Source organism: Varanus komodoensis, unplaced genomic scaffold (assembly GCF_004798865.1).
Source record: "Varanus komodoensis strain SLA01 unplaced genomic scaffold, ASM479886v1 scaffold71, whole genome shotgun sequence".
Lineage (NCBI taxonomy): Eukaryota > Metazoa > Chordata > Lepidosauria > Squamata > Varanidae > Varanus > Varanus komodoensis.
The window spans coordinates 1,785,502-1,811,610 of record NW_025336360.1 but is presented as its reverse complement, the minus strand read 5'-3'; the positions used below and the strand labels follow the sequence as shown (position 1 = coordinate 1,811,610).

The following is a 26,109-nucleotide window of genomic DNA, read 5'->3' as shown; positions in this document are numbered from 1 at the left end:
AGGGAGGGAGGGGGCTGCCTTGGGAGCTCATTCTGCAGGGCTGCTGGCTGGTCTCCGGAGGAAGAGGAAGAGGAAGAGGCGTGGGGGGGGGGGGATGTGGGCCATCCCAAGACTCTGAGGTGAGAGAATCAGAGGCACTTATCTCAAGGCCAGGCTCCCCAGGTGGCAGGCAGTCTCTGAGAACGGCCAAGATGGGTTGGTGGGAGGGGGCTTGGAGCAGGGACACAGGCAGGGTGGCCCCAGCTCTTGACCCCATGAAGGGTCCTCAGCAGAGGAGGGTGGCCCAACTAGAGGACTGGCACAGCAAGGAGGGTGGGGGCCAGGCATGCTCGTAAGGAGAGTTCCTGAAGGGGAATACAAGACCAGGTCCAAGCTGCCAGGTGCCGGGCTCCTCCCACACACGATCAAAGCCACAGACGTTTTCTTGCAATTGGCTGAACCACACGAACGCCCCGAACGCATCTCTGAGCATGCGCAGAACAGTTTGTCGGAATGGGCCACTGCCCCTGGTCCCGTCTTGCACCCTTCCGCCTCCACTTCCTCATTCTCCCTCTGGAGACTGGCCAGCGCCTGCAGAACAGGCTTCAAAGCACCATCTCCCTCGGCCCAGCCCGGGGTGCACGGCCGTGCTCCCTCCAAAAGGGAAGGGGCTCTCAAGCGGCTCCTGCCAGGTGGTCAGGCCAGGTTGGGTGCGCCTTCGCCTGCCGCTATTCAGTCCGTCGTGGCAGTGGACACATGCCCTGTGTGGGAGAAGGAGAGGGAAAGGCACGGCCTTCTCCAAATCCTCAGAGCCCGCCGTGGCTGAAGAACGGAGAAACAGACTAGCCGAATATGCTGCGGTGGCAAAGTTAGCTGACGACGTAACCAGAAGATCGTCAGAAGAATTCAATGACAAATGGAAATTTTATCATGCTCAGTCTGACTAATGGGAGTCGAGGGGAGTTTGGAAAAGGAAAAGAAAAAGAAAAGCAGTAGAGGACTTGAAGTGATCGGAAGACCTGTTGTTGCATAGATGAATGTTTCCTTTTCTGTTAAATTCTCATCGTGCGTGGAAGATAGTCAGGGGATGGAACGGATAGGTTGCATTTGTGCAAAATTCCCTTAGCAACACTGCTCACTGCGTTCATTTTAGTTTGCTCTGTTCTATATTCTTTTTTACATATTAGTATGTGTTAATAAAATAAAAGGAAAAAAGACACAGCCTTTTCCTTCTTCTGGCTGGGCCCTCACGCCCCTCCCAGGGAGTAGGATGAGCAGGCAGCACTGGCTGGCCCGGGGCACCTCTCCCTGCCCCAAATGCCCCAGCTAGAAGCGCGGCCGCCTCACTTAATAAGGGAGGCTGGGCACAGGCACAGAGGACCCCCGATACTTACAAGTGGGAGGTAGTCGGCGTTCTTGTTCTCGCCATCCAGATTTGACTCGCTGGTCCTGATGGGCGCCTTGCTCATGAAGCCGCGGGCAGCTCGGGTGAGCAGTCTCGTCTTGTTAAAGGTCAGCCTGGGCCAACAGGTCAGGGATGGGGAAAAGAACACATTGACATGCGGCTGGTGACCTCCAGGGCTGCTGTGACATTTCTCCTTCCCAAATCCGTGCACACGCACAGGGCGTTTTGATACGAGAAAAGAGCCACTTCCCTCGGAGTTCAGTTTGAGAGCAAAGAGCAGGCCCCTTTTGTCGTTTGTCAGAGGTTCAAAATTTGGATTTGTAGAGATTTGAAAACTGAGCAGACTTTTGGTACCCCGTTCTGGATGCAACCTTTCAGGAAGGGCACGGACAAACTGGAGCACACCCAGAGAGGCGCAGCTGGGATGGAGAGAGCAACCCGTGTGGGATCAGGCCATGGGCCCCCCAGTCCAGCACATTGCCCCTCCCAGTACCAAGCAGCTGCTTGTGAGAAGCTCCCAAGGAAGGCATGAGTGTGACGGTACCCTCCCACCCATGTTCCCCAGCAACTGGTGCACATAGACACGCTGGCTCTGACACGGGGCCTCGCATGGAGTCGTGTGGGCCAGTGGCTGAGGAGAGCCCTCTGCTGTACGCATTGCCCAGTGTCAAAGCCATCTAGCGGGTGGCCGTCACGGCGTCTTCCAGAAGTGAATCCCATGGTTCAACAACAAGAAGACCCTCCTTGGATCTCTCCTAAATCTCCCACCAATCGGCATCGTGGGATGACCCTTTAGGGTTTCAAATATTACCCAAGGGAGAGAAATATAAGAGCAGCCATGCGTGGCACAGGGGCGCGCTCTTCACCGACTCCCCCAGGGCCCGTGCGATCAGGTTCTGATGGGGAGGGCACTGCGGAAGAGCAATGGGGCGGGGGGGCACAAAGGGACCTTTGAAGTCCCATCATGGCTGCTGCCTGCAGGTTCCCAGGCCGACCATGAGAACAGGGCTGCTTTGCGAGAGGCAGGCGGGACCCCAGAGAAGAGGGGAGGCCATTGCTTTGCCGGGTTCCTGGCCTCACAAGGAGGTGCTGGGAAAGTCTAGTGGCCCAGGGAGAGGGCTTGCGTGGGGCTGGCTGGCTGGCTGGCTGCCCACCAGTGGGAGCCGCTTGAGGGGTGGAGCCTGCAGCCGGCATGAACGGGAAGGGCTGGGAGGACTTCCCAGTTTGAGCTCATCGCTCCCTCCCTCTTTGCTTGAGCAGAGGCCATCCTTCTGCTTGCTAAGGGGCTCCTGGAGTAGCAACGTCTTGTTAGCTGTGAGGGGCCAGTAAAGATCTGGGTGGCGAAGGACAGCCTGTGGTCTTGGCGCTTTGGGCAAGAAGGGGAGGGGAGGCCCACGACACCAGCAATCAGAGAACCGTGCTGACGGGAAGCGCTGCCCCACGGGGGAATGGGCTCCCTGGGGAGGGGGAGGCTCTCCCACGTGGGAGGAATGACAGCAGAGGAGGTGGCCGTCTGTCAGGGATGCTGCAACCTCCTCCTGCACTGGCGATCCAGCACTAGCAGGGTCAGACCAGATGGCCGTCGAAGTCCTTTCCAACCCTTACCTTCCATTTCCACTTTCCTAGGGGCTTTTCTAATCAGTGGAGCAAAATACACACACACCTTTCCAAAACATGAACCATTGTCTCAGGTAAGGAGTCTGGATCTCGGCACAGCCACCCACCTTTCACAGGTGAAAACGGGGAGCGATGGGAAGCACCGCTCTTCTTGCAACGAGGATCACTGCCCCACCTGGTGGCCTCTGAAGGAGGCTGAGAGTTCCCTCTGCAGGCAGCCAGGTGAGGGGAGGGCGCTTGAGCAAGAGTAGAGGGAAGCGGCCGAGGGGGAGAGGCAGGGCCGGGGCCCGCCAGTCCCTCCAGCCTTCTCGGCCCGTCCCCACAAGGGTGCCCTGCTAGCAAGGACCATGACTCACGGGCAGCCTCCCCTTTCTGGGTCACATGCCTTCTGGAAGCTCCTCTGATGGGGCTGGGACAGCCGTTCCCCGGCACAGAGCGGAGAGTGGCGCGATGCTTCCCCACATCCCGTTCAACACCCCCAGGCGTGTCTCCTGCCGGCCCCGTGGCTGATGGAGATGCTTACGCGTAAACAGAAGCTGCTGCTTCCGCCAGCCGCCTGGTCTCTCGGGGGGCTGTGCTGGTGAAGGGCCCAGCCGGGAATTGCTGGCGGCCAGACTGCTTGCACCGGGGAATTCCAGACGCGAAGGGACTCCGGTGGGAGCGCTCCAGCCGCAGATGTCCTCGGGCTCAGCCACGTGATGAAGGGGCGCGTTCGCTACCGAGCCACGGCTGCGACTGCAGTGACCTGGCCATAGACTGGCCCCTTTGCGCCTTTCCGGACGCAGTGAGGAGCATGTGGGCCTCTGGGCTGTGTTGGGCTGCAGATTGTGTCTCTTCCATAGTGCCCCCAATCCAGACCAAGATCTGGCTTCACTCTGGGGCAATGAGGGGTCAGGGGAAAGCACCGTCATTGCTGGACAAAATATGGTGGAGGACATTTGGAGAAAGATCTGCAAAGAATTCTTCTTTTTCCGGGGGGGGGGGGGGGGGGGGGTAAGTAAGCCAAACATCTCAACAATCGCGTAATGCTTACTTTTAAAGGGAGGGGTGCCACCCCCTTAACCACACACCCCCTCCCCACTCAATAGGGTCTAGGCAGCCACCTTGATCCACCACAAAAACCCCATTCTGGCCCTTTTCCCTGCACCATGATCAGTCCTCTCGAATCTCATGGAGCTGAATTACCCATTCAAAATTAAACAGTTGCCAAATCCTCTTCATGACTACCGAGAACCAACAGATTTCTAGCAATCAGAATCCATTTGCCCAGTGACTGGGCAGATGCTGCTCAACTCTGAGGGAACAACGAATTCTGAGGAGGAAATACTGCAAGGTACAGAAATCTCTTGTTTCCCTTTTCTTGGCACGCTGCCATGCTCTTATTATTGCATATATTACATATATCAAACATGCATAAGGGTTGTGGAGCAAAGTACACACCGTTTCCAAGAGGTGGTCTTTGAAAGATTTTCCATTCTCAAGCTATAAATCTCCTTCTTAGCATGCTTGCTTTTAAAATGAACCTCTAGAAGACCAGAGAACATCTGGAAAGGTGGGGCTTGACCGACAGTGAGCTCGGCCAGATGTTCCTTGAGGGACTCCTTCGTGAGAAATCAGCTCCATCCAAGAGGGACCTTACCTGGCACCAAAAAAGCTCTCAGTGGATTTCTGTGATGAAACGGATGGACTCCGCAGTGGTACTGGGAAGAGACAGAAGGGAACCCTGAATGAGTGACGAGAGCAAGGCGTGGCGTGGCAGAGTCTTTTAGCACTGACTCCCATGCATGTTAAGTCAGAAAGTGTCCCCCAGCGCTGGTCCCAGCAGACGTAGGACAGTATCCAAGAGACTGGGCACCTCTTCCATGGGCATACTAGAAGCAGCACCATGGATAGCGCTTACAGAACTCAGGATTAAAACCCACACGGGAGCCACAGACTCCTCCTGCTCTCTGGGGTTCCCTCGCCTCCTTTTCCCTGAAGCACCAAATACTGGGTGGCTTTCGGGGCCTTGCCCAGTTTTCTCCCCATTGAGAAAAGTTTTGACCGACTCTCCGAAAGCTTGATTACTGTTAGGAAGAGACTTGAGATAAAGTGAGTGGGTATTTTTGGACTCCTGGCCTGGAACTTGTGCCTTTGGCCATCCCCACTCCTGGAATGCAGCTCCCGAGAGCTTCTTTAAAAGGTTTTCAGTTGTCCTGTGTGACAGGTCTGCAAACCACGGTTCCTTGGCCTACACACTGTCTAGGAACAGGACTCAGAAAAATCTAACCCTGAAGTCCAGCAGAGCACGAGAAGAAAAGGGTGTGAGAATTTCCAGAAACAGAACTGGAGCTGAGAGCCAGACTGGGAATTTTCTTTGGGAATATTCCATACTGTGCAATACAGGGTTGAATCTGTACAAAGGGCTGTTTATTGTATTCATAACTGAACATTTGTAAAGTTCAGGATTATGTATGAGCTTAGCCAATTCACCATCTCGGAGCAGCTGTGTATCATTCAGTGTGCGTTGGGATCCATACTGGACTGCACAAAAACGGGTAGGAAAAATGTTCACATTGGAAAAGGGTGCATGAAGGTATGCATACATTTAAGAAACACATGCAGGCATGTTTAAGTTAGTGGGAGAAACATGCATACATTTCAAAAACTGTTCACCCAAAATTTAGAGAAATGCACAGAGGAATATGTATGGATTTCCATGTGAGGAAAAAACACACATTGCGATCCATTGTGGAGGATCCCAGATCCTCCGCACAGGAGGATCTGAAAGCTCTGATGAGTGTGAGTTTTGCTGATTCACACAGTCCAAGCTCAGAGCAAGCATTCCCTCATTACCGAAAGCGCTGCCTGGCGCATCACAGCCTGCCATTTCGGGGACAGGGGGGCAAAGTCTGAAGCAGCCGTTATCACTCGGACCACACGGGGACCAAGAGTGTGTTTTGTGGGATTCAGTCTGGAGAGGAGTGCAAAAGACCCGAGGGGTCCTTTGGGCATGGTTCCTCCTAGGCCGCCCTTGGTTTGTCAATGGGAAGACTTCTGTCCCGTAAGGCCCCTTATCTGGGGTTTCTGTGCCCCCAGATCCGTGCCATCCAGGATCTTAATGAATCACATCATTTTGTTTGTATCGCAATGCAAAGGTTGCCATCTAGCAAGAAGAACTTGCATATGCAGGATTTTGCAAGATCCAGGCAGGCATCTGGATTCCACCGAGTCAACGGCACTTTGCTAAAATAAAGACGGAGGTACTTGAATGGTTGTGTTTCTGCCAGTCGGAATGATTTCCTGGGCCAAGCACCTGACCGAAACTGGCAGGGAACCTGCATGGAGAGCGCCTTGCTCTGATCCTTCACAGCTTCACGTTCCGTCCTGGAACTACCTGCGGGACGCGGCCTCACACAGATGGGCTGGGAATGAACCCTCCCGTTAAGACCAAGCTCGTAGAAGATGCTAAACTGGGCAGGGCCTGACTGGGTCAGAGCTGAGGCAAACCCAAGCATGCACCCCAAACATTCCTCACCATCTGGAAAAGTGTAGCGATCCCATCCTGAGGAAGACGGTGTGCTGCACGGGGAGAGACTGCTCTCTGCTGCATCTGGGGGTGGGGGCAATAAGCAGAAATAAGCGGGATACTCCTCCTGTCCTCTCACACAGCACGGGAGCAAATGGCGTCGTTCAGCAACTGCTGCGACTCTTGGCCTCGTGCGGGGCTCCTGGGCCGGCACGCAGCTCAGGCTTCCATTTGTGCTATTGAAATTGCCGGTGTCGGCATTAATGGCACCAAAGCGCTGCCGCGATTGGTGTGGGAAACAGCTGCAGCTAAAAGAGCAACCTGAAAACAACTAGAGAAGTGTCCCAGGCAGCTAATCCAGCTTGGCACCTCGTTAAGCAAGGCAACGGCTGCAAATCTGGTTCCTTGGCAGGCAGCTTGTGAAGACAAGCCAATGTTTTTACCGACCTCGCTTCCTCGTTGCTGCTACAGTTTTCTGGTGCAGATTTTCATCTATTTTGAGCGGCTCTCTCCCTCGTTCCTTTCTTTGTGAGTTCTGTGCAACAAGCCCCCCTTTGTGTGCACACGACCCCTGCAAAGTCCACATGACTCAACTCTTCTGAGAGTGAGCGAGTTTCTTCCCAGCCCCGTGCAGGCTCCCTGCGCGCGCACGTCCCGGGTGCCTGAATCAGCTGCAATTTCCTTTGACTGCTGTTGTGGGTCTTGACCCAGGCTGGGAAGTTGCCTGTGAAATTCTCACCATTCATGTGGCTTCCCTTTTTCCCTCCCCATCCAGAACGAGAAGGAATGTCTCTCCTACATAGCTGGGCTTTAGAAATATTTAGAGGAGGGAGTTCTAAATTCCAAAATCTGGGGGGATTGTGGGTGGAGGACAATTTGAGGCATGTCACAGCAGCCGCAACAAACAGCTAGGGAAGCATTGTTAACTCACTTGGGTTGTGGGGCCCGTCCTCAGCTCTGTCTGGGTTGCAGGCTGACGGGGAGCGGCCCTGGCCCGGAGGGGACCCACGATGCCTCCTGCTTTCTGAGCCCCAGTTCCGTTGGCTGCCAAGCTTCAGTGGAGGACCTTGACACAAACAACAAGAATGGTTGACCTGATGGGGCAGATGGACCGACGAGGCATTTAGCTTGGCGGGGTGGGCACACCGGTCTTCTGAACCAACGAACAAGGGATCCTAGTGTTCCCAGTTTCAAAATGGTTGTCACTGGAGCCTTTTGACTTGAGCTGTGTGTGAAGGGTCTCTCCAAGTTCTCCATCCTACTTGTGGGTAGAGAAAATTTCACCCACTTTCTCCAGTAGGAGGAGAAATTTTCCAACAATTGCTCTCCAGTAGAAGGGACCATAGTTCCTCTTCTGTCTCCCTCCCTTCCTCCTTTTTTCAGTCTTTCTTTGCTGCCCTGAAAAAGCTAGCAGGACTTACCTGCTCCCTTTTAACTGTCCCAGGGACCTAGCTTTTTTCTAGAGCATTGTGGCTGGGGCTGAGGCATGGCCAAAAAGCAAAAAATTAGTGCAGAATACCAAGGTTCAGCAAAGTGCTCCAGGGTGAGTAGAAGAAAAATGTCAACATTTTCTCAGAAACGTATCTTCTGAATGGGGCAAGCCTTTGTGGACCGGAGTCCCTTTCAACAGTGCATCTCAGAAAGACGATTCTGATTCACAGAAGCTGGTTTTTGCTTGGACACAGTGCCCGGATCCTGTGATCCAGCGGCATCCAGCCCAGGTGAGCGTCTTTACCTGCGTTGGGGTATTCAACAATAGTCGCCAAGTAGGTGTTCTTGCTCAGGTCTACTGGCAGGAGGGCCGTGTATTTGCTGATCACATTGCAGGCTTTGCTTGTGTGCACGGCATTGACGTGGTACCGTCGGCCAGACCCTGTTTGAGAACAGACGGGAGAGACACCCGCTCAGTCGGCCTCTGAATGCAACTGGAGCTAATTTTGCACTTTTTGAAGAAGACACGAACGGAAACTCAGTTATCTTGTGAAAGCCACGCTTCTCCCAATTTTGCAATATTCTCTGATCACAGTTGCGTGCCAAAATGCGATGAGGAGAAAAGTACACAAAAATGCACACAATTTGGGATTATTATTATTATTTGTTAAAAATAATCTAGTTGGATGAGTTGGCATTTGGAAAATGGGAACTGGAGAAAAACCCAGATTTACCCATTCTTCCTTTCTTAAGAGGCATGCACTCATATAGCACACATGCACAGAGCAGGGGCAGGGGAAAGAGTGCCCCCCAACACCCTCCAAAATGGCTGGGGTGGCATTCTTGGCTATCATCCATACACAAAGATGTTTGGAAGTATTCCCAGAGGGGGAAAAATCTACAAAGTGCACCTAATTGGCTGTATGGGGTGCAAAAAGGAAACATCTCAGAAATCTTCCCCAGAAAGGTTTTTCTGAAACATTTTTGCTGAACTCCAAAAAACATTAGTTCTCAACGGTGGACAAAGAAAAAAAGTTCACCATAGAATGGATAAAAACCAAAAAGGAGGGTCTTTTCAGAGATGGCCTTCCAATTCTGGAGTGGTCTGCCCTTTGAGGAATACCTGCCACCAACATTGTCTTCTTTTGGCATCAGGTTAAGTCTGCCCTCTATTTCTGGGCATTTAATGGGTTAAGCTTGCTGTTTTTAATTAGGTCTCATTTTAAATTAAACTGCTTTAGATGTTAAACTGCATTGTATTTTTGCATATTGGCATTTTCAGCTGTTTTAATTTGCACATTGCAATTTCATACTGCGTTTTATTGTGTTTGCATTTTTATTGTATCTCTTGAATGTGCTGAATTGTTGTGAACCACCCAGAGAGCTTCAGCTACTGGGCAGTACGGAAGTGAGAGAAGCGGGCAAACAAAGACACAGCCTTGGGCACACTGGCATAGGCCCGATTTGAATTACTTGCATGGGGGCACCTGTCCCCACAAAGGCGGAACTGCCAAGAGCGCCGTGAGTGTTACCGTGCTCGATTTCACACTCCCTCTCGGCGAGCTGCTCGAAGTCCCGGATGATGGATCTGGCCGCCAGGTGGTGGAAGGTTTCGCTCCAGAGATCCTCCCCTTCCTCATCCCTCTGGCTCTCTCTGGCCTGGAAGAGCGGCCCGAGGTCAAAAGCGATCTCCCACTGGACCGGTTTGTTGTTCCGTAGACCTTTCACGACGGCCTTACAGATGGACCTTGCAGAGCGCTGTGAGCTACTGGCAGCTGCGCCAAGATCCAGACCAGGTGGTTCCCAGTCAGACAAAGTCTCGGTTTCAAAGTTGAAGGAAGGATGGTGGGCAGAATCTGCAGGAGGGAGTGGGAACAAGGGAACAGGAGAACATTTACTGTACCCTTGTGATTCCTTACCCCCTGTTGCTTACAGGCTCTTCAGATGACCCCATGATCCTTGTGCTTTTGCTTCTGTTTTTTTATGGCACTTCCCCGTGGGAAAATGGGGTATTATATTAGAACAGGGAAACTGGCACTGCTTCTCCATGTGTATGTGTGCTATTCTGCTAGAGCACAGCTCCACCTAGAGGTTATATCAAGGAAAAGCAGGAAAGAAAGTGCTTGTGGGTTTGCTGCTGAGAAGAGCGATTTGAGGGAGAACAGAGGGGCTTCGCATTGCATGATGAGGTTAAAGCTCCAGGAGGGTGCCGGAGGCTAAGCCCCCAAGTAGACCAGAAGCCTCTACCATGCAAACAATCCCCTAACCCTAACCCAGGCTCAGCGAAGAATGTCGCAGTTGTCTTCGCAATGAATAGCCGTTTGTGGACCGTCTTCACAGACAGCCGTGTGTGTGTCAAATTAATATTATAATAACGTGCATATTTAGACAGAAGGCGGTCCTACAACTCTCAGCATGCTCCAGCCAGCCCAAGCATACTTTTGTTTAGTTATTCAACTATTTATATAACTGCCAAAGGCCTTCCTAGACTTTCCAGTGGGGTTGTGGGAATAATGCCCCCCGATGGGACCACTAGATCTACAAAAGTCCTGAGATCTGAGAGATGGTGCTGGGAACTGGAGAGCTTACCGGGATCTCCAGGGCTTCGGCTGTCGGGAAAAAAAGATCCCAGGAAAGAGTTGGTCTCGAGCTGGCCGGCGCTCTTCTCTGCTGCAGTCTGCCCAGTGCCACTGTGTCGCCGTGCCGGGTCCGGGTTGTGGCAGAGGGAGAGGTGACCCTGCTGCAGCAGGGACGGCCGCCTTGCCCCGACTCCTCGTATTCTTGTGGCAGAGAAGTGTGAGCCGGCAGTGAACGCCTGGGAAGACAGAAGTGGCAGAAGGAGGTGCAGCCCAAGGCAGGATGGGCTCCCACACCACCCGTCTCTGAAGCAGAGCGGTTCCGTGAGAACATTTCTGGGCAACAGCACAGCTATGGCGGCTGCTCTGGTACAACAACAACGAAGCTCGAACCAGCTTTCACACATTGTACTGGGAAGCTACTCTGTGCCAGGCCAGAATCATGGAGCCCAGAACTGTTCTTGATCGCATACCGAAGAACCTGCGAAGGCCTCCAAGATGGTTTCCACATAGTAGAAACCGCACTGGTAAAACTCCACAAAAACAGAATTCTGATGCAACCGTGTGCACGTCCAGCCTATCCTTGGACACCCGCACCGATGGGGCCTCAACGACCTCTCATGGAAGCCCATTCCACACCCTCGGGGTCCTGACTGTCAGGAAGTGCTTCCTGGCATCCAAATTGCACCTTGGCTCCCTGAGCTTTGCTCCGTTGGAGCGCGTCCTGCCTTCCTCTGCAGGGGAGAACAGGTCTCTCCCCACCTCTGTGGGACACCCCCTCATACACCTCCGCCTACAGCACCCGGTATTCCCAGGCAGTCTCCTATCCAAGTACTAACCAGGCCTGACCCTGCTTGACTTCCAAGGTAAGATGAGATTGGGTGCTTGCAGGGTAGTATGGCCACAGATAAGCATTAGTAAAGTGCGGAACTTTATCAGTGCACACTTCAGCAGGGTGGAGGAGAAAAGACATAAATGAAGTGAAGAGTCTGAAGGGTGCAGCAAGACGAGCCTATGCAGTCCTTCAGGGGGCGCGACTACGCTGCCTGTAGGCTAATCCAGGAGTGCTCATCAAGGCATCTCCAGCATGGAGCCCGTGGGCACCTGCATTTTTCAAACTTCTCCCTCATTTTTTCAATATGCATACACAAAGTTGTGTGAATTGCAACTTTACGTAGCCTTCAACCAAAACAATTCAAATTTGAAGTGGACATCTATATACCATCCATTCATATACTGGAAGCATTATAAGGTCCTTGATCCATTGCAATACAGAAGGTAAGTGTTCCCCTTCATGGTGGGCATGTCGTGAGTGGAGCTGGCTGGTGCCGGAGGTCAGACTAGATGGCCCGGGAGACCCCTTCTGACTCGCTCTGTTTCTATGTTTACAATGTCTGTGCTACAGCCGTCCAAGGAATCCATTTCCCTCTGTATGTCAATCCATGAGGTGGGTGATTAATTTAAAGATGGGTGGACATCACTGCATATTAAAGACTGTTCCAGTACAAAGTTTATCTGTGAAATAACCTCCTCCCCAAATAAGCAACTACTGGACATGGCTAAAACAAAGGAGAATTTGGGGCGCAGTCTTCGAACCATAGAATAGTAGAGCTGGAAGGGGCCAGGAAGGCCATCGAGTCCACCCCCCTGCTGTTGCAGGACACCAAGTCACACCTTCCCACTTGGATGGCTGTCCAGGTTCTTTTTGAATGCCTCCAGTGTGAGAGAGCCCCCCCCCACCCCTCCAGGCAGCTGGTCCCACTGTCATAGAATCTTAAAAAAGTAGAGGTGGAAGGGGCCACGAATGCCATCAAGCCCCCCCCCCCCCCGTTGCAGGACACCAAATCACACCATCCCACTCAGAGGGCTGTCCAGGTTCTTCTTGAATATCTCCAGGGTGGGAGAGCCCCCCACCTTTCCAGGCAGCTGGTTCCACTCCCATCTTGCTCTGACCCTAAGGAAGCTTTTCCTGATGTCCAGCCTGAATCTGGATTCTTGCAATTTGAGTTGATTATTCTGTGTCCTACACTCATAAATCTTAAATCGTAAAATAGTAGAGTTGGAAGGGGCCATGAAGGCCATCAAGTCCACCCTCTGCTGTTGCAGGACAGCAAGTCACACCATCCCACTCAGGTGGCTGTCCAGGTTCTTTTTGATTGCCTCCAGTGTGGAAGAGCCCCCACCTCTCCAGGCGGCTGGTCCCACTGTCATAGAATCATGGAATAATAGAGCTGGGAGGGGCCATGAAGGACATGGGGTCCACCCCCTGCTGCTGCAGGACACCACGCCACTCGGATGGCTGCCCAGGTTCGCCTTGAATGCCATCGTGGCGTTAGTGGTACAGAGAGCCTTCTGGCTAACGACACATGGGCCGCAGAACCATGCAGTGGGAAGGCGCCTTTGGGGCCCCCTGCTCCCACTCACTGCTGCATTGGTGGGATCTGCATTGCGGGAGGGCACCGCACCATCCCTGCAGGCACTTGCCTCAGGCTCCACTTCGACCTTGCCAGGATCGACCACCCTTCTGAGACACGGTACAGATCCGTGCGGCAGCAGCAGCCATGCTGTATTGGCAAAACAAACAGCTTGTGTCACCTCACAGGTCTATTTGAGCGAAAGCTCACATGCACCGCAGCCGGCTTTGTGCGCTGAGCACTGTGCTCCCGCCGCCATGCACCTGTTGCGCGCACCTTTTAGGTGCGAGCAACCGCTTGGATGCTTTTGTCGCAACAGACTGGTGCGGCTGCCCCTCTGGGGGCGAAGACTAAGCCTCGCGATCCGCCCTCCGCAGCTCTGCTGCTTGGGAGGTTTATTTTTACCTTTGGAAAAGCAAAAGCGAAAGAGAGGCGCTTTATTCCGGCAGCTGCTTTAATTATGGAGAGGAAGATGCGGTGCGAGATACTAGTCAGTTGCCTGGTAACCGAAACTGAGGCAGGCAGAGGGCGGCTGTGGAGTGTGCACGCACGTGCGAGTTTTAGACATTATTTTCTCGGAAGCTGCATATTTGGGGGAAGGGACTTGTGTCCTATTCAGAGAAGCGGCATGCGGGCCGCATCCAGCCAACTCATGAATGGCTTCCCGTGTAGCTGGCACAGGCCCTTCATCCCGGTGGTCCAATCTGAGCGTAATACGCGTAAGCACCACCTCTTCTCCAGACCCCTGCCTCTGTTTCCCTGTCCCCTCACTTGCAGTAACATTCGGGTGGAAGCTCCTTGGGGCAGAAGCCCATTTTTTGTTACGGGCAGACTGACACTCCTCCTTCCTGCTATATTATTGTAATATTTCAACTGGGAAATGCATTCCTTTTATCAGTTTTGGACAAGAAGGGGCTCTGCAAGTGATGCCAGTCACTTATGCTCAAAGTATCCTACCTCACAGGGTTGTTGGGAGGATACCTGAGAGGAACCACATATGCTATCCTGAGTTCCATGGAAGGATGCAATTTTATATATCGCATACATACAATATATGCACATTTCAATACACACACACACACACACACGTAGACATTGCATACAAACAATATATAGAAAGGTGAAGGTTTCCCCTTGACGTTAAGTCCAGTCATGTCTGACTCTAGGGGGCGATGCTCATCTCTGTTTCCTAGCGTTTGTCCGCAGACACTCTCCGTGGTCGTGTGGCCGGCATGACTAAATGCTAAAGTGCACGGAACGCTGTTACCTGCCCACCGAAGTGGTATCTTTTCATCTACTTGCATTTGCATGCTTTCGGACTGCAAGGTTGGCAGGAGCTGGGACGGAGAAACGGGAACTGACTCCGTTGTGCAGATTCGAACCGGTGACCTTTCGATCCACCAGCCCAGCAGCACAGCGGTTAAACCACTGTGCCACCTGCATCCCTACAATGTATATAGGCATACATATATATATACCTATATACATACAGAGAGGGAGAGAGAGAGAGCGTGCACTAAAATGTCTTAATATACAGTATTATTTTGGAAAATAGTAACCCTGGAGAAGAGCCTAATGCTGGGAACAATAGATGGCAAAAGCAGAAGGGGATGGCAGAGGATGAGGTGGCTGGATGGAGTCACTGAAGCAGTCGGCGTGAGCTTGAGTGGACTCCGGGGGATGGTGGAGGACAGGAAGGCCTGGGGGAATGTTGTCCATGGGGTCACTATGGGTTGGACACAACTTCACAGCTAACAACAACAACAATTTTGGAAAAATAGTCAAAACTACCATAGGACTTTAAAATGATAAAACCACTATTAAAACCAAAACAGCAGCTGAGCACAACTGAAAAGGCCTCTGAGAATTTTCCCGACAGTGCAAGGCACTAAGAGATTTGGAGGGGACAAGATAAGGCTGCCTGGGCAAAACATGCCACAGGATGAGGCCACCACTGAAAAAACTGAGCTCCTTCCAGAAGCTGGTGTCACATCATTGGTGGCACCAATCCAGAGCATCCCCAAGTGATTCCGGCACACAGGGAGGTACAGTTAAAGCGCAGCCGGTGCAGCTTAGCCAGGATTCGGGATGCTTTCAGCATTCTTAGATATTTAGAAACATAGGAACATAGAAACAGAGCGAGTCAGAAGGGGTCTCCCGGGCCATCTAGTCTGACCTCCGGCACCAGCCGGCTCTGCTCACGACATGCCCACCATGTGGACATCCAGCCTATCCTTGAACACCTGCACCTATGGGGCCTCAACCTCCTCCCGTGGAAGCCCATTCCACACCCTGGGGTCCTGACTGTCAGGAAGTGCTTCCTGGCATCCAAACAGAAGCTTAGCTCCCTGTCATTTATTTCTGTCAAAGACCAGCTCCATTCAATAAATACATAGATTAAAAAGTAAATATATAAAACATTATCTATATTAAAACCCCACTCAGATTAACAAATGCAGCGTTCAACCTTTCAACATTCTTCTCATCTGTGTTTCTCCCTAGATTTGGGGTTCTGAATTCCCCGGTCATTTTTCAGAAATGAAACCAATTCTCTGGGTGACAGAGAAATATAGCTGATTTCAGCCTTTTAGTCCTGTACAAAATCTGAAATTTAGATATTCTTTGGAGTTAATGGGATTCTACGCTGAAGTATCCCAATCAAAACATGCATGCTTGGGAAAAGTGCATACAAACATGCATAAATTAGTAAAAATATTCAAAAATGCAGTCTGTGAAGGGAAGACGGCTTACAGAAACCCATACTTTATCAAATGGGCATTGACATGCATATGCAGTAGGACCCCTGCACAACTAGGGGGAGAAGTTCGAAGTTCCCCAGCGGATGCCTGAAACTGTGGATAGTAGCCAAGGCTCTGCACTGCAATTTTTTTGGACCATGATCAACCATGGTTAAGTGAAACTGCAGTAACAAGAAGCGCGGGTGTGCGGGTTTTGTGTGTTAGGAGAAACGCACACAACTGCATTTGTGTGAACTCTTGGGAAAATGATTTCTCGAACAGAGGAGGAAAAGGGTAGAACAAATCTTTAACTGAAAAAAACAGGTGAAATTGACAGATGCACTAGAAAATTTCTCTTTGTACGTGACTATTTGTGACCAGTCACTGGAGAAGCCCCTGATGCTGGGAACGATTGGCGGCAAAAGGAGGAGGGGACGGCAGAGGGTGAGGTGGCTGGATGGAGTCTCTGGGTGTGGGGTTGGGCGGACTCTGGGGATGGTGCAGGACGGGAGAGCTGGAGGAAGGTTGTCCATGGGGTCAGGAAGGCATGGCTTTGCGACTGGAAAAACAACAAATTTACGACCAAATTTTGGGCAGTGGACTGGGAATGCGAAGGTCGCTCAAGCAATTCTTTTGCTGCTTCTGCCTCTTCCCCCTTGCATTATGCCACATTGCCAGTGCGCATTATGCCCCGGAAAATAGCTGTCCCCAGAGTGGTCTTGCTTTCTTTTCTGTTGCTTTATCACTGCACATTGGAAGCGCAGGGAAAGGAGAAGAGAAATAGACGTGCTGAACACAGGCTGCACCTGCTCCAATTCCAGAAGTCATTAAAAATCTACTAGCTAAAAATGCAGAACAGAGCAGAGCAGAAGACAGACACGGGAGCATTCCAAAGTCCGGCTGCCTCCAGCTTCCGAGTACCCTGCGCAGAGCGCATGGAAGCCGCCCAAGAGGGGCCGTGGGTGCGCGGGTGAAGGTGGGCACCGTCCTGCCACCATCCAAGCAGTGCCTGAGATGCTCTTGTCTTCCCGTGCTCAGAGACGTGACCCACGCCTGCCCTCGGCGCTGAGCCAACCCAAGAGCTGCTGCTGCCTCTGGCAGAAAGCCAAATGTTCCCCCTCAGGTCAGGGGACATCACAGGCAAGTTTGGGCTAATTATTTTGGCATGCGAGCCAAAAAGAACCACCAGAAATGCCTCTCCCTCGGAGTAAACAATACAATAAAGATATGTTAAATGAGGTGGAATTTGCAGCCCTTCTGGGACACATGAAATCAGTTGCCTCCTTCTGCCCCTTCTGCCGGCCCACCCGCTCCCCACCACGCTCTCCACTCAGTGCAATATGCCGTTGTTTCTCAGACATGCTCCCTCTCTCTCTCTCTCTCTCTCTCTCATTCTCCAAACACACACACACACACACACACACACACACACACCCGATTCACGCTCTCTGTTCCCTCTGATCTGGAGGGAAGGGTGTTGCTATTAGCAACGTTACCCTTACATCCTGCCCTTTCCCCTTTTGCAAGAAACCCGAGGGGGCTGAAATAAGCCTCCTTCACTCCATTTTATAGTCACAACAAGGGATGTGTGAGAAATCCGTTTTGGAATCCCTGGAACTCCCCGGGCACAGCTCCCAGGCTCCGGTCAACGTAGTCGCGGCCAGGAGCCCAGGCTCCTGGTGCGTGCGCTCAGCGCCGTCATGTGGCGCTCTCCAGGAATGGGGGCCCATGCAAGCATTGCCTAAGCCAGGTCCCTCTCCCACCCCTTGTTTATGCTGCTGCATGTGATGCCGGAGTCGGTTGTAAAACCTTGGAGGACTCCTCTCAGCTCGGCTTTGCTTTCCAAGGGAGGGTTGGGCGTAAGAGGAAATTGTGAGCGACGGGGGGTGATTCCAAGGGGCTTCAGTGCATCCCTGCTCACAAAACACCCCGGTGAGGCGGGTTTGGAGGAGAAGGAGTGACTGGCCCAAAGTGACCCGGTGAGCTTCCTGGCCGAGAGGGGGCTAGGACCGGGAGCTCCCAGGTCCCAGTCAGTGCTCCGGCCGCCATGGCGCACTGGCTCTCCTCTAGCGAGGAACATGGCACAGGAGGAGAACCCCAGACAAGGAGGCTAGCAAGCCAATCGAGAGAATCTGAGGTGTCATAGTCAAGGTAAAACCCAAGAAAGGGGTCCGGCCCACGGGCTGGGAAGCTAAAAGGAGAGGGTGTGGAGGTGGGCAGGGGTGGGCGAGGCTGCGGTTGGAGATGGGACCATCAGAACCTCAGAAGAGCCCTGTGGGACCAGGGCAGGGTCCACCTCATCCAGCATTCTGATCATGTGGTGGCCTGCCAGCTGCCCACAGGGTCCCACCAGAGGCCCCCCAGTGCGACAGCATGGCTCCCAGCCGCTGGTGCCTGTAGGCACCCTTCCTCTGGCACTGCAAATGGCCATGAGGACCAGCTGCCCCTAATGGTCTTCGTGGACAGGAAGCCGTCGCAAGTGGTGGTCGCAGCCACCTCTTGGGGCAGCGGAGTCCATAGTTTCTCTGCTGCCCTGAATCTCCCCTGCATCATCATCATGGGGTGACCCCTTTGGGTGCTCGCCTTGCGAGGGGGGAAGCAAAATGTCTCCCTTCACACGTGACGATGGCAGAGGAGAAGGTGGCAAAGCACCAGAGGGGGACCTGGCTTCCTAGCAGCAATCTTTCTCCACGCACACACATCAGTTGCCCAGGCAGGAGTTGCTCTCCTCTCCCCTGAGAGGGCAAGGTGGTGTGTCATTGCCGAAGCTGCCTACCCCGATGCGATGACCTTTCTACCAAGCAAACTCCAACGCCTCCATGTTGGGAAAATGTCAATTGGATAACCAGCCCCAGGATCCCCAGAGGCCCCGCTGTGCAGCCGGTGCCAGAACACCAGAAAGTGGCTGAAGCCAAGCAGCTTTTCATCATTATTCGTCTAGTCTGGGGTTTCTGTAGCCTGCCGGAGGTTTTGTTCTACCACACTGGCTGGGACCAGAGCTCAGCAGGCGAGCTGTGGGGTGGGTTCTTTAGAGCCCAAAACATAACAGGGGAGAAGCCATGGACACCTCATCTTTAAAATCCTGCCCCACCACTCAAAGGCCCAGCCTTCCTTCTGAAGACCTCATGTATCAATCCAGGCAGACTGATGATCTGACCTGTGTGTGTGTGAGGAATCCATTGGATTCCCCAGGCTTGGTTTTCCCTGGGCCCTGGGCCAGGTCCACTGCTCAGTCGCCCTGAGTTCAACTCCTGGAGAGCGGACCCAGAGGTCGCAGGGCGCTGTCCAGAAATCGCGCTCCATGTGCTGTGCAAGCAACACGCCTCTCCTGTACCAATGCAGCTACCATTTGAGCAGCTGCAGCTGCTGTCAAAGGCTGGTTGTGAAGGGCTTGCCAGAAAAGAGCATCTTGCACCTGCCAGTGGCAGCCCAGGGCAGCTGCATTCGAGTGGATGCGACGGATGCCAAAGGCGGTGGCCGGTTACACAACCAGCTGTGGGTGAGCATTCATGGACCGCCTTTTGGCTCAGCTCCCTTCGGAAGACCGGACAGAGCACCAGAGGGAGGCTGCAAATGCTTGCAGGACCAATTCCAATAAGGTTTGTCCCAACCTGAGAGTTGCATTCCCCTTCTGCACATGAAATTGGTGTCAGGTTCAGTGCTGGATTTTTCAGGAATGACCAGGAAAGAGCCGTGGTTGCAGTCCTGGGCAGCCACCGTCTGGGTTTGGGCAGCACAATTACCCACACTCAGATGTTGATTATAGCTTGAGTGTGGGTTGTCACTGAGCACTGCATTGTCGTCATTGAAACATGTGTTATCTTGTGTCTAAACCCAGCTGAGATAACAAAACGTGGTGAACAAAACACAGGTCACAACCCAACAAGCAACCATGGGTTATCTTCAAGGGTTGTACATGGCTAACAATAAAGCAGCAAGACAACTGACCAACGACACTCAATCCTTGAGTGTGGGTTATCCTGTTGTCTGGACCTGGCATTGTGTCAATCAGGGGTGCAGAACGTAGGGGCCAGGGACCAAATCTGACTATCCTGGTGGTTCAGTGTCAAGTCAAACAAGCAAACCAATTAAGCAATGTCTGGCACTCCCACCATCTGGCCCACAAGCAGTGTGAACCTCCCTGAGGGTGGAGCCAAGTTTGTTTGGAGGAGAAGGGAGGAGGTGTGTTCAGTTTTGAACCAACTCCTGCTCTCAGCAAGCACTAATTCCACAATTAGGGGGTCTTAACTTGATGGATGTTTCTTGCTGATGACCTCTAATGTAATAAAGATGGTGCTTGGAAGCCTCTTGTCATGATTGTCTGCAAAGGGAAAAGGAGAGGTGAGAGAGCGAGGGGGGCTTTTGACACGAGCTGCCACCCCTGCTTTCCCCCCTCTTTGAGGGTGCCCCGTGTGATCTTGTTCCACCCCAGCTGTGAAAGGCAAGAGGGTAAGGTCTCCGTTTGCTCCTCCAACATCGGTGTGCTATGTCGCACCTCAGATCAGAGACCCCAAAATATCCTAGGGCCCTTTCAGACATCGCACTCCCTAGCTTGTTTCTATCATCATCATCATCATCATCACCACCACCATCATTATTGTTTATACACCACTTAACATATTTAAAGAATTCCTTTTAATCAGATGGGAGACCTAAATAAATCCAGGGCACAGGAAACTTCTGGGTGGCCAATTATGATCTAAACAGCCCCCACTTCAGAGGGATGTGAATTATCGGAACGGCACAGGCGTTCATCGCACCTTTCATCTCTCCCTCTTCTTTCTGCCTGCCCTTGCAGCCCCATCCCCTGCCTGCCCCCGTGCACCCCTGGCTCTGCGGCCTTATATTTGATCTCTGTGCGAGACTGAGAAAAGTTCAGATAACTGGGACTGGGTTGCCATAGAAACCCCAATGCAGCCAGATTGCCCTTTCCTTGTTTTCTCCGGCAGGCCATGGCGGCTGCAGAGAATGAGCTGGGTTTCTGGTGGGAGGGGGCATGGGGGGGGTCCCTGAGACCCAGGCCTATGGGGCATCTGAGTTGCTTGAGAGGGTCTCCCTTTAGGGCTTTGCCATCAAGTTCACTTAACATGGATTACTGGCACTGTGTGAACTCCAACCCTGTGCAAACCAGGGGGTCCACACATTTTGCATGTTCTAGGTAGGATCCCAAGCTTCTCTGATTATTGTTGCATCATCATCCAAGCTTGGTATACCACTCTGCATCTAGACAGATTCCAGAGAGGTGAAGAATACAAAGCTGGAGCAGAACAAAGGATAACAACTATGCATCAAAAGAAGGTAGCCTCAAGCCATGGTTGGCCATCAAGAAAGGCTTCCTGCAACCAGGACACTTCAGCAGTTGCCAAAACAGTGCTGGTCCCTGCTTGATCTCCAGAGGCCAGGAATTCCACAGAAATGGGGCCACCACACTAAAGACCCTTCTCGGGCCATGGGTCCAGGCAGAACCCCAAGGTGAATCCAAGGCTTGGGCTTCTCTGGTTTGCTGGGAAGAGCATTCATCTTCTTTGGTGGTGGGACGATATCTCTCCCCCGCCTTTGGAAGTGGATACCCAGGAGCAGTTCTCATCAAGCTGCTGCCCTCCAAAGGCACCGGAGGTGTTGGCCACCAGGCTGGGAGCCGCTGTCCTTCCCTGGTGCTCGCAGCAGTGCCCAGAGGAACAGTATCAGAGCTGTTGGAAGGGGCCAGGAAGGCCGCTTGGTCCAACCCCCTGCTCGGTGCAGGACTCTACATTAATGCACCCCCATTGGATGGCTGTCCAGCTGCATCCTGAATGCCTCCAGTGTGGGAGAGCCCCCCGCCTCCCTTGGTCACGGGTTCCGCTGCCCTACTGCTCTGACAGCCAGGAGCTTTTCCTGATCTCCAGCCAGAACCTGGGCCTCCTGGAACTTGAGCCCCTTGTTCCATGCCCTGCACTCTGTGGTGATGGAGAAGAGATGCTGGCCCGCCTCTGCGTGACCAGCCATCCTACCTCCCCTCAGCCTCCACTCCGGCCATGCAACAGCCAAATGGTACAGCAAAGGAAGACAATATTGTACCTCCAGATGAAGGTGTTCTTATGCATGCTAAGCTGATACTTTTGTCCATTCCCTCAAAATCATCATATCAACTGACAGCGCCCGCTCTGAATGTCTGCAGATCCCCCCCAACCCACGCTCGGCATCCTCTTAGGACTTGACCATGCAGATGAGGCTGCAACGTCCCGGCGAGCTTCTTCTCGCCTCCGGTGCTTCCCCCTCCCCGCAAGCTGCTTCCTGTAGCATCTTCCCTGATGAAGGTATTTGGAGATCTTGAAAGCCTGGACAGTTTTCGGTGTTCTTTGATTTGGCTTAATGAGATTAGTGCAGTATGCAGATGTTGAAGTTTTTCTTATGCTCCCCCCTCCCCTCCCCCTCCCCTCCTCCTCATCTCTTTTGCATGAAATAGTTATTCATTTCTCAGATTTGTTTGGAAAGTGGGACTTCGCCCAATTTTAATTAAAATGTGTTTGGACAGCTGGTTGCTTTCCCTTTGATAGCCAGGTGCCTGTGCAGTCTTCTCCTTCCTTCTTTTGAAGCCCCAAGCAGAAGCAAGCCACGGTGCTGAGCAGAGTGCGCTTTGGGAAGGGCGCTGGCAGTGCTGCCAGGCGACGGCACATCCCGCCCATGCCTTTCTGAAAGCAGCTTGCCACAGAGCGGCGGCCAGCTCCTGCTGGCCACAGGGGCCGCTTTTGCTTGCTTGAGAAAGAAGCTCGCCACCAAGGCACCGAGCTACCGTTCCCAGAGCAAGGGCCCACCACACCGGCGGTGGAGAATGAATGTGGTGCAGACGGGGCCGTGCGCAGCCCTGATGCCCGTGCTTTCTTCATGGGCGTCAGGGGACTCTCTCCCCGGCACTCCTTCATGATGCCTCTGCTTCACTACTACCAGGATCCCACCTGAGAGGTTCAGTTCAGGCAGGAGAGCTGGGGGACCATAATTTCTGGATGCCTTAGAAAGGTCCTGCCAGGGCAAGGAAGCTTACCTGGAACTCGGCCTGCCAGGTCTGAGGTTCGGGGCTGATCTGGCTGAGATCTTGAACCTGGGCTTTCCGGAGAGGGTTCTTCACCAGGGCAGAGCTGGGGTCGCTGGCCGTGGGCACCTTCTGGAAGGGCTCGTGGTCGGCTATCTGATTGGTGCTGTATGCCCTCCTCCGCGTGGCAGCTGCCACATCCACCCCTGGGGAAAGAAGGAGAGCATTTTGCAGCACAAAATCTGCAAGGCCTGCAGGGCTGCCCCCGAAGGTGGATCAGGCATGCTCCCTGTGGCTGCAGAGGGCAGGAGAAGAGCCAGAGGGTGGAGACAGGCCAATCTGGCCAAACATTAGGAGAAACTTCTGAGGGACGTGAGCTGTTGAAAAGACTGGAAGGCAGAGATCTCCTTGGCTGGGAGGCATTCGAGTGGATGACTGCCGTGAGTCAGAGCTCCTTCAAAGCCACAGACCTTTCCTGGCAAAAAGTTGTTTTTCAGCAAAGTTTTCCAGAAGCACAACCGCCCAGAAGGACTCTCTGAGCATGCACAGAGCAGTTTGTTGAGCCCAGCTGAGTATTTCCTTCTAGGGCCTCCTGAACACGAGCAAACCTGTGCTCGGCACACTGGCCCTCCAGCTAGGTGGCCCTCCTCCCCTGATGCCTCGCCGTGGGGCTGAGAGCGGCACCTGCTTTGCCTGCCTCTGAGAATCGCCCATGCTCCAAACTCCCTTCTGAAACCTGCACATCCCAGTTATTCCTAGAGGCTGCCAGAGTGCCTGGGAGCCTGGCCTTGCGATAAGCACCTCCGCTTCTCTCACGTCAACATCTGGAACCTGCCCACATTCTGAGCTGCCTCCCTAATGCCTCCTCTTCCTCCTCCGAGTCCACGCCAGCCCGCCCCGGGGGTGCTCCTCAAGAGCAGCTGCCCCCTCAGTCCCAACACCGATCACCATCTGCAGTGATGTCACCACAAGAGCCGGTACCTCAATGTGTGCTTGTCTTCAAACTATAAATCTGCAAACAGGGGCTGCCTTGGATGGTACAAAGCACAGTGTTTAGGGTGCCATTCCAAGCATGCTGGCTGGAGAATGCTGAGGTTGGAGGACTTCCCTTTCTTTCTAAACCTATATAGGATTGCACTGTCAGGACACTGACTTTGACATTCCCAATTTCCCTTTGCCTGCCTGGGCTGAAGGCAGAAGGAGCTGCAGGACTGATCGTCACCTCTCCATCTTCTGATAAGGTGCATGCACTACACTGGCTTTTCAGCGAGGGCACTGAAGAGAGGGAGGGAAGAAAGCTAATTCAGAGTAAATCTCGGCTTCTCCAGTCTCCCTGTCCACTGGAAAGTCCCTTTTCCGAGGCTCCAAAGTTCCTTAGAGAGAGAGATGGTGCCATCTTCTCAGCTCCTGTCGTGAGAAGTAGGCACTTGGGGGTCCGATTCCTGACCCGCTTCTGAGGTTGGAGGGCTCTCTCCATTCTCAGGGAGATTTTCGGAGCCACCCTTTTGCCTCTGGAATGTTCTCTGAGGAACAGTAGGATTGCTTCCATACATAATTTTAGAGAGGAAGAAAGGGCAGTGTTGGCTGTGTCGCTTTTATTAGGACTTATCTGGGAGCGATCCAGCGCCAACCTGGTTTCAGCACCACGGACAGCTCCCTTAGCCTGGCCTCCGTGGCCTCCACTAACAAAAGCTAAAGCTACGACTGCAATTCATGTGCCCGGAACAATGTTGTGATTCTTGAGAAAGGGAGAACCGAAGGAGCGAAAAGTAGAATTTTGGGCGTTCCAGAGGAGCGGACTCCGGGGCAACGGGAAACAAAGGAACACTGCAAGAAATGCTGCGCCATCTTACTAAGCGGTGCGAATGTGCAAAGAGCGGATGGAGGGAAACTCACCGCAGTCCACGTCGGACTCGCTTCCTACGTCTCCAGCAGTGCTGAGCAGTCCGGGACTTCTTTCAGAGGGGAAGCCGCTCTCTGGGTCCTTGGTGGAGCCCCAGCCGTCCGAGGCCGCACCTTCTTCTTGGGAGTGGAAGAAGACCGAGCCCCCAGACCCCTGCGAATGCAGCATGCTGTACCGCCGCCTCTTGTCCTGCAGGAGAAAGAGGCTGCCTTGGCTCTTCTGCTCCGCTCCTGCTGCTTTCTGCCAGGGGCTAATTTAAAAATGGGTGGGCTATCGGTGGATGATGCTCTCAGTCAGGACTTTGCTCCTCCTGGACCAGCATCATGCTCCCACTGGTGGCATCCCTCTGGGTTCCCAGGGAGGGGTCTTTCCCAGCACTGAAGCCCTTTGGCTGGAGGTGGTGAGGACCATGTCTGGCTGTTCTGCCACTGAAGGGCCTGCTGAAGCCATCTCAGTATGGCGCAGGAACATGAGAAGGGCTTTGCTGAAACGGGCTAAAGGACCTTCCAGGGCAGCGTTCTGTTCATGCAGCAGCTATGCCACCCCGCTGCCCATGCTCCCCAGCAATGGGTGTACACATGACTTGGATACTGCGAGTAGCATATAGCCATCAAGTCTGCTTATTTAGCATATGGCATATATTGCCAGGGAGTCTACAATGCTTCACACAAGGTAGGTGTTCTGGCGCCTGCAGCTGCTAGTCTGCTATTGCACCGGTGCAGCAGGGGGGTGAACTAGCTTAGCACCACTTGACTAGTGGTGTTCTTGCTGAAGTCAGTTCACCCGGAGCTTTTCTCCGCTCATCCTCGGCCAAACATATCCAGCACCAGTGCTTGCTTTCACTGTGAATGAAGCCGGCAGGTTTCCCACCGAGGAGTGGTGGTCTCTATTCACCTACTCACGGACGGTGTGCTTTCGAGCGGCTAGGTGGGCAGAAGCTGGGGGCAGAAGACGGGAGCTCATCCCACAGAGCTGGGCTCACACCACTGGAGCGCCAACCATGTCTGATGGACAGCTCCAGCATCATTAAGTCACGGCACCCCCGCATCCCCCGCAGCCATCAAGACTACAGCCATGGACGGCCTTCTCCCTGTGCTGGTCCAAACTTCCTGGAAGCCCTCCAAACGGGTGGGCATCACTGTGCGCATTCAGCCTCCTTGGTTCCTAACCCCAGAAGAGAGAGAGCCGCCTCTCTTCCACAAGAAGGCACTCTGGCTATGCTCAGAGACTGGAGGCCATTCCAGACATTGCCTTCTTGTGGAAGAACAGCGTGGGGTGGGGAGGGGGGTGTCCTTCCTGTTCTTAAAAGAAGTCTGTGGGAAAGAACCATGGGGCAAGAATGACCTGGGAGCTTGGATGCTGTTACCCGCTCTGCTCCCAGGCAGGTTTGGAAGGCTGCTCCCCACCACTATGATGTGGCGGAAGACCCCTTAGGTGTGGCCCTTTGTACGAATATCAGGGCTACAGAAAGGGATTCTGTGGGGCTGTCCTAGGATGGAAGATGCAGAGAATCTTCTGGCAGAGGGATT

General features: G+C 53.2%; 1 protein-coding gene and 1 pseudogene across 1 annotated transcript in view; both read right to left on the bottom strand.

The window, feature by feature from the left end:
- The window catches only part of VWA5B1 (von Willebrand factor A domain containing 5B1), a 59,578-nt gene that overhangs the window by 4,198 nt on the left and 29,271 nt on the right, over positions 1 to 26,109 (bottom strand). Inside the window, exons 12-20 of the mRNA XM_044452354.1 lie at positions 24,574 to 24,769; positions 22,691 to 22,883; positions 10,530 to 10,765; positions 9,473 to 9,796; positions 8,245 to 8,382; positions 7,441 to 7,575; positions 6,519 to 6,593; positions 4,641 to 4,701; positions 1,374 to 1,497 (exon numbers count right to left, since the gene is read on the bottom strand). Of these exons, the coding sequence (XP_044308289.1) occupies positions 1,374 to 1,497; positions 4,641 to 4,701; positions 6,519 to 6,593; positions 7,441 to 7,575; positions 8,245 to 8,382; positions 9,473 to 9,796; positions 10,530 to 10,765; positions 22,691 to 22,883; positions 24,574 to 24,769 (1,482 nt within the window). The remainder of the gene's footprint in view (positions 1 to 1,373; positions 1,498 to 4,640; positions 4,702 to 6,518; positions 6,594 to 7,440; positions 7,576 to 8,244; positions 8,383 to 9,472; positions 9,797 to 10,529; positions 10,766 to 22,690; positions 22,884 to 24,573; positions 24,770 to 26,109) is intronic.
- On the bottom strand, positions 11,307 to 11,425 carry LOC123034756 (annotated as a pseudogene).